Raw genomic sequence first — 13,696 nt, 5'->3', positions numbered from 1 at the left:
GTAATTTTGTTATATTAAAGCAAATAGCAAGATGGTTCCTCCCCACACTCCATGTACAAAAAAAAGCTGGGCTAGCAGTCGAATCTTTCTTCAGCACTAATGATGAGACAGTGGCCTCCATTGCATCTGAAGATGTCAGGCTAGGTTAGAAAACACAGTGAAGGCAATCTGGCAAGTATCTCTTTCTTCTAATAACTTGCTGCTTTTTCCAGGCATATGTTGCCTGAGGCAACTGCCTCAGTCTGTTTAATTATCGGCCTGGGTACCATCAGATAAATAATAAAGAGAACAGTTGTACTAGGTACAAGGTATGCAGAGCTATTCCTTTAAAGACTAGTATAGCATGCCACTCTGTGATTAACAAAGTAAAAGAGATCAACCACTTCACATCAGTATAGAAAGCAGAATAAGTGATGATTGACTGTCCCCTTTAGTAATTCTAAAGAATGTATCCAGGAACTTAAATGTTGTGAAAAAGAGATTGTAGTTCTCTGTGCATGCAAGGTGCTTGACTCCCAATTATATGGCATTTCAAGATTGTACCACAAATCCCCAGTATGGAGATAAATGAATGTTAAAAGGCTACTTTATATCACTGAAGCAAAAAAACTGCAACAATTTAAAAAACGTACAAATTAAAAATATTTTTAAGAGCCACTTGTTATCTTGCTCTCCGGATTCCCCACACAGAGAGAAGATGGAGAATCAGTTGGAAAAGGAGGCAAGGTTTCGGCAGTTGATGGCTCACAGTTCTCATGATTCGGCCATTGATACGGATTCTTTAGAGTGGGAAACAGAAGTAGTTGAATTTGAGAAAGACAGGGTAAGTCCTAACATCCTGGTCATGCCCACCTTGTGAGCTCTGCTACTTGAAGTCTCCTGTACCAACAGGAATGGGGGGGGGGGGAAGGACACTATTTCGCTTGCTTACATTGCATGTGTGTACAGGATCGCAGAATGTAACATGTAGCATTTCATATCCATTAGGAAGATATGGATTTGAAAGCCCTAGGTTTTGACGTGGCTGAAGGGGTGAATGAGCCGTATCTTCCTGGGGACTGTGGAATATTTGTGACCAAAGTTGACAAAGGAAGTATTGCAGATGGTCGATTAAGGTAAAACCAGTCAGTTTTTAGTCTGTAAATTGTTATATCTGTGAAGGTGGGAAGATAGTATAAAAATGGAGGGTTGGGAGAATAATGAGTATATACTCAAGTGCACACACAAGATGTATAAATGTTGGTCCCTGGAAGAAGTTAAAATCAACACATGGAAGTTGGGGCTAAAAATGTGTTGTCCTGATTCCCCTTCCACATATAGATTATGTGCACGGAGCTATGATTAATTTGTCTTTGGCCAGCATTGGAATTAAATGGAGTGAGTAGAAGTGGTTGTCAGCTCCCCGAAGATCATTTTGTTTGTTTGTTTATTTATTTATTTTTGTAGAAAAGTGCAGATGCCCTTCAGACTATAGTTTGAAAATACTAATTGGCAAAGTTCTTTTCCAGAGAAGAAAATTCTGAGGAACAGGGGAATTTAACAAAATTTGCTTGTGTATTTTAAACTCATTTGATTTGGCACACATTGATACCAAAGGTGACATGGAAAGAGCCTGAGAGGCATGCATGTACATCTTATTTCTAATTTTATTTTGGAGGTAATTGTGGTGAAAGGGTTTAAAACAAAACAAAAAACCAGCCCTGCCCTTTAATCTTAAGCAGTTCCCTAATGTTTTTTCTTAAAGTTACTTTGTGGCTTTTTTTTTTTTTTTGCTAATCTATTAATAATAAATGTCTAGCTTTGACTTGATGCCATTTGAGGAAATTTCTCACCTGCACTAACATTTTCTGTGGATGTACTTAAAACTTAATTGGGATCCAGACTGCACATGAATATGAAGTCACTCTATCGTCCCAATCATTTACTAAACATATTAATAGCTTTTGACAGAATATTAGCAGTTCTCAAATGCTGACTCAGAAGAATTATCCCAGTGTGATAAATGTGAAAGATGCTGCAGTCCTGAAGCAAAATCATTAAAATGTCCCTCTGAAAGTGAGACAAGACTAAGTTATTTTCTGAGCCAATAAGGAATTAAGATTTGTGATATCATAATAGTATTAGAAGTGATTGCATTTCAGTTATGATCGTTGTTTCTATGCACATATAGAACAAAATAAAATTGACTTCCTTGCCTTTACTCTAATTAATCAGAGTGAATGATTGGCTGCTGAAGATAAATGATGTGGACCTCACCAACAAGGACAAGAAGCAAGTAATAAAGGCGGTACTTAATGGTGGAGGAGTTATTAATATGGTCGTTCGTAGAAGGAAATCCTTAGGAGGGAAGGTGGTAACACCTCTACATATCAATCTTTCTGGCCACAAAGGTAATTCCATGTTGATCTTCATATTCATTGGCAACACATTACATTAGTGTATTTTTCCATTTATTTTTATTATGCAAAAAGCATATAGAAACAAAGTGTAGAAATAATCCATTTCTGTTAATCAAAAGTTAATTTTCAAAGTGTGGAAAAATAGTTCAAGAACACATATAAGCTCACAAAATTCAAAGATTGCTACAAAACAAAATTAATTTGATTTCGATCAGCATTTTAATTGAGCTGTCTAACACAACATCAAGATCTCTTTCTTGATCACTCACCATATATGTAAGGCTCCTCCCCCCCTTACATATACGGGATCACATTTACTATTTTAATCCCTATTCACTTAATTTGGAGAGATCTTTTGGGAGCTCTTTCCAATACATTTTTGTTTTAATCATTTGGGATCATTAGTAAATATGACCACTTCACTACTCACCCCAACTCATTTGGAAAGCACTTTTTCCAGTATGTATCCCTGAGGCATCTCACTGATAATATTCCTCCATTGTGAGAACTGGTCGTGAATTCCTACTTTCTGCTTTTTGTCTTTGGCCAATTTCAGCAGATAAATGGACTTAACCTGCTGGGTTTGCTCTGATATCTTTGGTGAAGGATTTTGCCCAAAGTCTTTTGGAAGTCCAAGTGAACAGTAATTGCAGAATGTAAAGTTCCAAAGAATTCCAAAACAGGAATGACATCACAGAAGCCATAGTGATGCTTTCCCAGCAGGACTAGTTTTAGTGTTCAACCATTTGGACCAAAATCTTGTTCAGTACTGTCAGAGGCAGTGGAGACATTCTAGACCAGTAGTTACCAGCCTTTGGTTCTCTATTTGTTTTGGACTTCAGCTCCAGAAGCCTCAGCCAACTTGGCCAACAGTCAGGAATTATGGGAGCTGAAGTTCAAAGCATCTGGAGGACCAAAAGTTGGAAACCATAGTTCTAGACTGTACCAGGGCTGTTTCAGGTTGCTGGGGGTGGGTGGGAATCTATGCCTTCTCATTGGGCCAGCCTTTAAGGAGGCCTACTGTGGTGTGAGCAAAGGAGAACACTTTGTATAAGAGGTACTGGATAATGTATCCAGATACAACATTGCAAAAAATATAACTGCTGCTATAAACGAGTAGTTTAATTTGGCATAATGCCCCAATGGGATTCTGAACTTTATCTTCACTAGGGTTGCCATAAGGCAGGACCTCCAAACCGGGACAAATGTAGGACAAATGTAGGGCCACATTTTCAAATGTAGGACATCACTTAACACTTTCTACCAATTCACACCGAATATAGGTTACACAGTATGGTTGTACTTTTTCAGCTCCTTCACTCCATCTCTTCTTGAAAAATTGTGCTACTCCACTTCCCAGTCTTCTGGTACTGAGGATGTCTTAGCACTGGTAAAAACCTACAGTTCGACTTAGAGGCTTGTTAGAATTTTTATTTTATGTTATTTTTTATTTTATATCAGAACAAAAGAAACATGTTTTGTGTTCTTTTGGAACTCCAAATACAAACCATCTGGACCCAGCCTGTGTTTGTAATTGTCATTAGGTAGAGGATTACCTTTGCCACACTGTTTTCCTCCTGGAAATATCCGTTCAGGAGAGCTGTTTTCCCAGATCTCTCAGCAGTGAAGATGAACGATTCATCAGCTGCTCTACAATCTGCTTAATTCCTCTCAGATCACTTTTATCATTGTCATTCAGTGGACCAGCTTCTTCTGGGCAGGCATCGTGGCCTGATGTATTAAAGTTTTATGCGGTCTGATGGTGCTTCTTAAAATCCTTTTTATTTGCAAATTGCTAGTTGTATGAATTTGTATTCTTTCTTGTGTCCCTTTGAGTTTCTGAAGAAAATCTTTCCCCCATTGAATAGCTTCTTTCACTATTGTTAGCCATGTGGTGGCTTCTTGGCCTTCAAGTTCCTTTCCTGTCTGTGGTATAGTTCTCATAGAGCCCTAGGTGATTTTGAGTAGCCCCAGCATCATGAAGCTTGTTTTTCCCCATTGATTTTTCTTTAACTTACTTTACCACTTTCTCCATTTTAGAAAAGTTTCCTTTTGAGTAGGACTGAGTTAATTCCTGTGCTTATATTTAAATTTTTTAGTATTGTGTCTTCGTAGTTTAAAAAGATATCTTGCACTACGTTCTGGGTAGACACTAACGTTAAATTAAGGCCATCCCCCACCCCCTCTGTCAGTTCTATGGCCAGCTCTGTATGACACAGGCTTTTAGAATCTAGGGCTCATTCTCATTTACATTTAAACCGGTTGGGGATTTGCCTTTGCCCGTGTTGGTAAACTGATTCCAAAAGGTCCGTCATCTAACTATGAAAGTGGATCTTTTCATTATCCCCTTACACTTCTTTTTTGGCACGACTGTCATCCCATAGTTGTGCCGCTCAAAGCATGTCGCATCTATGTGTCATCAGTGACGTAAGTGGCAGCCTGGGCAGCCCACGGGAACTATATACAATGCGTCCGCACCATATGCGGGTGGACTATATGCACTTCCAGCTTACGCAGAAGCTGCGCAACAATTAAAGAATGGTGCATGCCCCTGTGGTGCGCGTGTTGCCCCCCCATGAGCACACTCCCCATCTTTGCATGAGGAGCAAGCATACACGATTTCACCTTATATAGGGGATCTGGAAACGGATCCCTTGGTAAGGGAAGGTCCCTGTGGTGTGTGTGTGTGTGTGTGTGTATTGTGTGTAATAAATTGATAGAAGATTCATTCATTGGTTTTGCAACTGCTTGCCTCATTAATTGCAAGTAGTTACAAATCAGTGAATTGAATCTTATTTTTATTTATTTTGTCTTTTAGGTATTTATATCCGCCCTTCCAGCCCTAATGGCTCTCAGGGCAGCTACAATTAATATTTTTATCAGACAGTTCCCTGCCCTCCGGCTTACAACTAAAAGACACGAAACAAAAGGAGAAGGGAATGATGGAGGGAAAGGGGTGGTCCAGTGTTCTTCTCCCCTCTGAGGCCTGGACCAAGGCGATGGATTGGAGGGGGGCTCTTCCTCTTCTATCTGAACTTCTATCAACTTTATTTTTTTGATAATAAATCAGTGCCCATTGGTCCCCCCCACACCACGGCGCCCGGCGAGGGGGCGGATGGCGATCTACAAAAATTGAGGAGGTCTAGTAAACAAACCTTCTGCCATAGTCCCTCCCCCTCCAGATGATGCAATTCAAATCCATCGTTCTTACTGTTGAACATTGCTCCAGAACCAGTTTTTGCCAAAGAATCACTAGAAAACTAGTGTCTGGAAAAAGGAGTTTTTTGCATTTTCCTCCTTATGCACACGAAATCAATCAAATATGATCCACGCTGGTTTCAAAGGGAATGACAATCATATAACCGATCAGCATCATTTAAATCATAGTGGGAACGCACCCCTATAAAGTTTGTCTCTTCTGTAGGATCAGAATAACATTTTAGTTATAATCCAGTTGTTAATCATATGTTTTACTTTTAAATAGTTTTAATTTTGTTTCTGTGGAAAACTCCAAGCCACTCTGAGCTGGCTTTTGATTTGTTGTAATGACCAAGAGGTGGGTGTTGTCATGACCCATGTGGGGGAAGCAACCCTTTAGTGCTGCTCATTAAAGAGAAAAATGAATGGCAGGTAAGCAAGTGGATACAGCATAGAGAGATTCTAAGAAGAGAGGCCACCAAGTACTACAGAGTTACAGAAAGACATGGAAGACAACTAAAGGGGAATATCTTTTTCATGGAATTGTAGACACAAGAACAAGTGTCCTCCTTTGCAAGTGATCAGCAGTTATGTAGGAAATATTGCTCTCCTTCACATGGTAGCCTTACACATGAAGTAAAATGTGTTTCCCTTCAAGCAGCAGCATAAGTAAAAAGTCCAATGGCTAATCTCTGTCCTTCTGGCAGGTAGCATAAGCAAGGGCCCACAGTGCCCCTCCTCTTTCTCTCATTATCTCTCTCACAAGGCAGAAAGATATGATACAATTTAAATAATAAAAGAATACGTAGTTCCTGTACCTCCATATCTAGTATTTCTATAATTCCATTACCATCCATGCTTCAACTGCTTCCAACGCTAGCTTTTTGCTCCAATATATTTTGGTTCTGTTGTTAGCTGCCCTCAAGTCCAGCTCTGCTCAGGTGATCCTGTGGATGAGACACCTCCTATACTCCCTACCCTCTACAATATTCTCAGCCCTGCAAACCCTGCCTGCACTTCTCCTGATTAATCCATCCAACTGGCATGCTGTCTGGCCCTCATTCTTCCAATCCTCTATACCTTTCCCACAGTATTGTTCCCCCCCCCCCCCAGTGACAGTGCCTTCTCATATATGACCAAGTACAACAAAGAGTGTTTATTTTGTGGTTTTGCTACTATTAATGATCCGTTTCTTCAAATCATGTTTTGCACCCCAGTTGTCTGACAGTTTCCTTTGGGCAAGGTTGTGCCTTTGGTTCAACCTCATTTGGTTAAGTGCTCCAATTTTGAAGGAACCTTTGGTGACCTCTTGGGCCTTGTACTAGTACTAGCTTATACACGCTGTGGTGTACATTCTAGTTGAGATATTGTGGTTAGGTATTTTCAAGCAGTTGTACCCTCTTATTTCTTTTTCAACCCGTCTCAGTTTGTGCAAGTTTTTCTTTGAAGTCAAATATGATAACAGTATACTGCTTTCTTCTTGCCCATAATTAAACACTAGTCACTGTTACACCCCTCCTACCCCTAGGTCTATTTTCATTTTCTCTGCACCTCAATTAAGAAGAGAACAATTCATTTTAGTTCTGGACTTTTTGAATGTGATGTTAGTAATAAAGATGAACCAGACTTTTTCTTCTGCTGGTATCTGTGGGCCATTACAAAACATCAGCAGTCCCCTCCAGGAAGTGCATTGTTCATAATAGGTAAAGAAGAAGCAAAAATAGCTCTTTTCTCTCATCTTTAGCACTTTGGAACGGAGAGAGTTGATTAGCAATTACATTACTTACTATTGAGGAGCCCTGCAGAACAGAAAAGATCTGCTTATTCCAGCATCCTGTATCCAGTAGGGCCATAAGCTGGGTCAAACCACATGAGCAGCGTCGTCCTTCCCATTAGAGTCTCCAGTACCTACGTTTGTTGCACACTGCCTTGAACATGAATTTTCACGAGCCATTGTGATCCTTGAGAGAGCCTTTAACCCTTTTGTAAGAAACCACCTAAGCCACTCTCTCAGGAAAGTTTCCTGCTAAATCATTGGCAAAAGGAGTACTGTGTCCTCGAAGCAGATTGTGTTTTGAGTTTATACATACCTTGCAAGTTGTGGCCCGCTAGGAAGCTGGAACAACAACAATATCATCATCATCACCATCACCATCATCAGCATCACCACCCTTCTTCTTCTTCTTCTTCTTTTCTCTCTTCTTTCCAGATGAAAAGTCATGAGATAATGAATCTCTCTAATTGTTCTTGGAGGTAGTGAACCAGCACCTTTCAGAATAAATGTGGATGTGTCAGTACAGCTTGTCCACAGGTCTTTTTTAGACCAAAAACAAATTCTAGACCTAAGTCAAGAATCACTTTATGTCGAAAAGAAACATTAGCAAGACAGCAAGTCTGAAGGCCAAAATTTAGACACCTGTACAGTGTACCCGGGAACGAATGCGCCGGGTTACGAATTTTCGGGATACGAAAATCCCATAGGGATTATTGCTCGGCTTACGAGGTTTCTTCGGTTACGAAAAACCGCGGCGTATTTTCCGCCACCGGGGGCAGCAGAGAGCATTTTTCCATTAGCGCCTATGGGAATTCGGCTTACGAGGTATTCGGGTTACGAAATTAACCCGCGGAACAATTAATTTCGTAACCCGGGTACCACGTTTAGCCAATTATGAATTTCTTCCCCTTGGGTGATCAATCATATGATTGGCCATTGAACCCTTATTTTCCCATGCTTTGTCCACCTGGTGATGTAATGGCCATCCCTCTATGAATTAACACCTGACAAGAGTTTTGTGAACTGTAGCTTTCCCACCAAACCAGACACAACATTCTTGTCCCAATGTGATAGACCTTTGGCACCTCCGGTTCTTTAAACAATCACTTAGCAGACCTCTAATCCTCAGTACTAATATGCATGTCTATACTAAGGAACTCAATACTCAGCATATATAAAATTAAGCATCACTTTACAACCATTATCACAAACAACTTAACTCTATATAATAATATAAAACCATCAACTCCTCCCCAGCTACCCCGCTTTTCCAGCTGTGGCTGTAGCCAGATGAGATTGGCTCACACATCCAAGTTTAATGGGAAGGTTTATTCTTCACACACTTCTCCTCCACAGACTCACAGCTTTATAAACACATTAACCCTTATAAAGCTAATGAAAATTGATACAGTCTTAACATCATCAAAACTGTCAAACTCATTTTAATTTAAACAATTTCTCGGCAGGCAAGCATTATATAGTGACTATTGACATATGAGAGAACTATAATGCTGCATAAAGTTAATGTGTGGGTCTCTTCTCCTGGCTTCTCATTTCAGATAGTGGAATTGGCCTCGAAAATGGAGTATTGGTTGCTACTATAGTACCTGGTAGCCCACAGCCAAAGAAGGGTCCCCCCAGTGGGAGATGAATAATTGCTGTAAGCATCGTTTCAGTATTCTTAACTCATAATGAAAAAAGGATCATTTAGATATCATAAGAAACTATTGCTAAGCATTCTTAATCCTGTTTAGTGTGCCTCTGCCAGGCATAATATAATTTGCGAAGGTTAGAAAACTACTCTTTTGGAGTATATTTCCCAAATCCTAGCTAGCATACTCACTAGCTGGGAATTCGGCAATCCAAAAGGGAGCTTTTCAAAGATGTAAGATTTGTTGATATAGCTTAGGTTGTGTAGGTACATACATCATCTCACGGTGATAGTATTTAAATCAGTGAGTAAGTCTCAAGGCAAGACTTCTTGCACTATAGAATCCATTAATCAAGATTTAAAAGTTATTCCCCCCATTTACCTTCAAAAATTGCACTGTGCAGAAATGATTTTGGCTCTAAACACCATGTTTTCAGTTAGGGAGTCAGTCTCAAACCCATGCCGATCAGTTCCATTTATAACCATAAATGTAATGCAGTTTGGACCACTTGTTATACAGTCACCCCTTCTTACACGGATTTTTTTATACACGGATTCAAGCATACACGGTTTAAATGACCAAAAAGGATAATTTTCAAATATCAACTTGATTTTCCATTTTATAAGGACACCATTTGCTATCATTATATTTATGGGACTTGAGCATACACGGATTTGTTATACACGGGGGATTTGGCAAAACTCCAGCAAAACAAGGGTCCATGTATAGCTGTTCATGGTTTTCATGACCATGGCGTAAAGAGGCACATTTAACTCTATATACCAGTAGGGAAGGATGGAGAAAAAATCCCCTGTGGGAGGAGAGAGAACATAAATCGCTAAGGCAAGCTCCCAAATTTCAGACTGTGCACATGGGTGCCACTTGATGGTAATTTCATAAAACAGCTTAGAATTTTTCTTGTTGAACCTTTTATCACTATGCTTTGAATGTTTCCTGTGTCCCCCTATTGTTGCAGATAAATGGAATTGCACTTGATAATAAATCACTGACGGAATGTGAAGCTTTGCTGCGAAACTCAGGGAGTCTCTTACGCTTTCGTTGATGAAGGTGGGTATTGAAAAGAAAGGACTAGAAGTAAGTGCCAAGATGCATTAGCACTTAAAACAGTTATACCCCCATCTGCTATACCTAATATAAATGTTTGCACCAAAAGGCAGCAAATTGGCCTAACTGGCCAGTATGAGAGCACTCAGTCCTTTCCCCCTGTCTCTGTGTGTCTCTGGTCTTATATACTCCAAATCTCTCCACTCCAGTCTTGTTCCTTCTCTCCTGCACTCGTTGTTTTCTAGTTCCACTGAAACAGCTGCTCAAGTCTTCACTGAGATCCTACAGTTCATGTTGTAGAGGGCAGGAGTGGGCAAAACGTATGCCTCAAAATATGGTGAAATGCCCTCATATCTCCTTAGATTGCCTTTGGCGGCATTTTTTTATTTATTGTGGAGCAGGTACAGTGGAAGAGACAGAGGCCTCCACGTTCTTCTAGAAGCTTTGCGCCTTCCACAGTTTCCCCTTTGGTGTAAGAATCTGTCCATAAACCTAAAGCATATGTGATGCAAGTACCAACATAGTCGCTAAGTCAACCTCATCATAAGTCAAGGGCAGGTTTGGTGCCAAAATTGAAGTTTGGTATGACCCCTGGATAATTGAGGGTAAAATTTAGGGACATGTAACAAGTATGTAAAGGACAAAAAAGGAAAACGATTCCAAAGAACACTGCCATTCTCCTGCACAAGCATGCAAAATGACAGAAGCGGACGCAGTGGAGAGATAGAGGGGTCAGTACTTTTAGGTTCTCCCACGATGGACTAAGTTCGTGCCTTTACCCACTCACTAGAGAAGGGGATGGTTTTCTATTTTGAAAAGGTTAAGGCCACAGTATTACATTGACTCATGAGTAAGTCAACCCAGGTTTTTTGGTTGATACTTTGAGTAAAATATCTAGACTTATGCATCAGCATTTACAGTACTTCCTAATCTCAGAAATGACAGGCTTACTGGATAGGATTTTCCAGTAGCTTGGGGTGGGAGTGGGCTGGCTCGACTTTATTATTGTGTTGTAGCTAACTTCCCATATCGATGGCTAAACAGAAAAATAATCTCACATGCAAACTGTGAATAAATTTGAAAAAAGTATTTTAGCTGACACAATATTTACCATGCAGGCTTAGTTTGCTAGAAACAGCATGTTGTAGTGCAGATATGGTCATTTTAATGAATAGATAGCTCAATCACTTGTTTAGGATCTCATGACAACATCCACAATCTTCTTCCAAGGCTCAATTTTACTTTACCTACACTCACTTGAGTGTAAATCCTGTTCACCACCTTTTGCGAGTAAGCTTGCATAGCTTGCTGTGCATGTAGTTTAATAGTGATTCTAAATGTGTTAACAAGCAGTAGAATATACTAGCTGATAAAGATATAACATATAGATGATTGCTGTAATCATAATTCTGCTGATGGCGTGTTGTTGTTCTCTTCTCCACCAGTTTTTCCTCAGAGCTCAAGCTCACGTGGAGTGGTCAAAACTATTTGAAACCTTAAGGATTCAGAGAAAATACAACTGTAGGGTTCCATGGGCTGAGGACAGGCACAGTAAAAGAAATTTAAAACATAACAGCTCAACCCAACGACTTTTCAACCCAGACATAAGGATATCAAGAAAGACCACGGTGATCCAGAGGACAGCAGTTGTATGTGATCTCAACCATTCTCCAGCAGTGTTCTACACACAGATCCATCGGAACACAGTCCATGGGTGCCACAGTAACTCAGAGCACAGCCTGGTTCATTTAGTCCAGATGTGTAGGTGAGCCAAGCTACGGTATTGTTAACCTGGACAGCAGGAGGCTGCCATTTGAATCCACAGTTACAGACTGTATGATGGTTGAGAGCACATTAGACAAGGGCATGGTGGGAAACACAGTGGTGGCACCTGGCCTAAAGTGGTGGTCAACATTGCTACAGTGGAACAGAGAAGTTCTCTTCTACAAAAGCCCAAACAGAGGAAGTCTATCTTTGATCCTGACACTTTCAAAAGACTCTGACCCACCCAAAATGGACATCTATCTCCCAGCCAGTGCTGGGACATTCACCCCAGTCCTCCAAAACTGAAGCCATATCCACCCCTCCTACCCCCACCTAAGAGAAGTGATTCATTAAGTTTTAAACACAAACAGCAGGCAAGTTCTGCCTCAGAGTCTACGTCACAACAGTTCACCACCTGCAAGTCCTGCTACGTTCAGCCTCCTCTGTCAATTGAACTCAGCCAGATGTGGCACTCACAAGGGCGAGGAAGACCCTCTGGACATTATTATGGGAGGAGGGAGGATCTTGCACATTTCGCCTTCAAGAAAGCTTGTGAAGATGACATGGTTTTCAAAGATAGAAGGCCAGAAATAAGAGACCGAGCCCAAATCTGCCTCCGCTGAACATCAAAAACCCCTGTGGCCATTCCTAATCCATCTCACCGTCGATATAACACCTGAAGCCAACATATTTTTAAAATGGTTTTAACATTTACAGTAGCTTTTCTTAACCAAGGAAATATGCACTGTAGAAAATTTAACTGAGATTACAACGATGTGTCCATAGTGATTGTGCTTATACCAGCAATAGATTGCTAAAATAAAGTGGAACATGTGGGCTCTTCTGTAGAAAGTTGTGCCATACTACCTTACTGTGCTGTTTATCCTGCTAACGGAACAACCCTCCATCTCTCACGGCTCTGATTAGTTTGACTTCTGCTGATGGTGATTGGGACTTCTCTGTATATGGCATTACCATCAAACAAAAGGATTGTATGCCAGCCAATAAAAGGACTTCTCTTCCTGAAAAGGCGATCAGAGACTGAATTCACAATGTGTACTAGTTCCTGAGACAGATAATTTTAAGTTAGCCATTGCAATATGGCAAATTACCTTAAAGGATAGGGAAATGAGATTCAAAAGTATCTACATACGTAATTATTTAAATCAAGATTAAGACTGCAGCCCAGTACCATTTACCTAGCATTAAGATGATTGTGAGCGTTATCTTTGAATAGCCTCTGTAAGATTGTGTTATAAATAATATTCTCAATCTCCCCCCCCCTAAAACTGTTTATCTGCCATGTAGTATACCGTCACCCCTCCATATTTGCGGATTTGATATTTGCGGGTTTATTATTCACGGATTTGATTAATAGTTTCTCTCGGACTGTCTAGTCCTCCACGTGTAACTCTGTGGTAAACTTAACTAATAGTTCACCCTGCAAGCCCATTTGTCACTACTCCCGGCCCTTCTATGGTCAGTGATGTTGACTGACCACAGAGTGCACGGGGACCTAGAGATTCCTAAAGAGGGTCCTCTCACGGTCAAAAACAGTGTTTGTTATTGTGGTTTTTCCACTATTCACGGGGTCTTGTTCCCCTAACCGTAACGAATAGGAGGGACAACTGTAGTAGTTGAATACGCATATGCAGGCTCTACTGTGAATAATGGTGTTTATAATTTGGTTAAGCCCTTATAGTTTTTGACTTCTCTTTAGATTTCTCTACTCTATCTTCTGACATACAGCCACTGCTGAAGACTTTGGGAATGATTCTTGTGGCCTTCACCAACAGTGCCAAAATCCAGCTTCCAAGAAAGAACCATGGGCAAGTAAAAGTGGT

The 13,696-nt window shown here is 40.4% G+C and overlaps 1 protein-coding gene across 2 annotated transcripts in view; it reads left to right on the top strand.

The window, feature by feature from the left end:
• The window catches only part of DLG5 (discs large MAGUK scaffold protein 5), a 158,207-nt gene that overhangs the window by 100,532 nt on the left and 43,979 nt on the right, over nucleotides 1-13,696 (top strand). For both annotated transcript variants that reach the window (XM_042459194.1, XM_042459193.1), the window contains exons 11-13: nucleotides 691-823; nucleotides 988-1,115; nucleotides 2,215-2,390. In XM_042459194.1, coding sequence (XP_042315128.1) covers nucleotides 691-823; nucleotides 988-1,115; nucleotides 2,215-2,390 — 437 coding nt within the window. The remainder of the gene's footprint in view (nucleotides 1-690; nucleotides 824-987; nucleotides 1,116-2,214; nucleotides 2,391-13,696) is intronic.

This window comes from Sceloporus undulatus, chromosome 3, assembly GCF_019175285.1.
Source record: "Sceloporus undulatus isolate JIND9_A2432 ecotype Alabama chromosome 3, SceUnd_v1.1, whole genome shotgun sequence".
Taxonomy (NCBI): domain Eukaryota; kingdom Metazoa; phylum Chordata; class Lepidosauria; order Squamata; family Phrynosomatidae; genus Sceloporus; species Sceloporus undulatus.
This window is presented reverse-complemented; position numbering and strand designations above follow the sequence as displayed.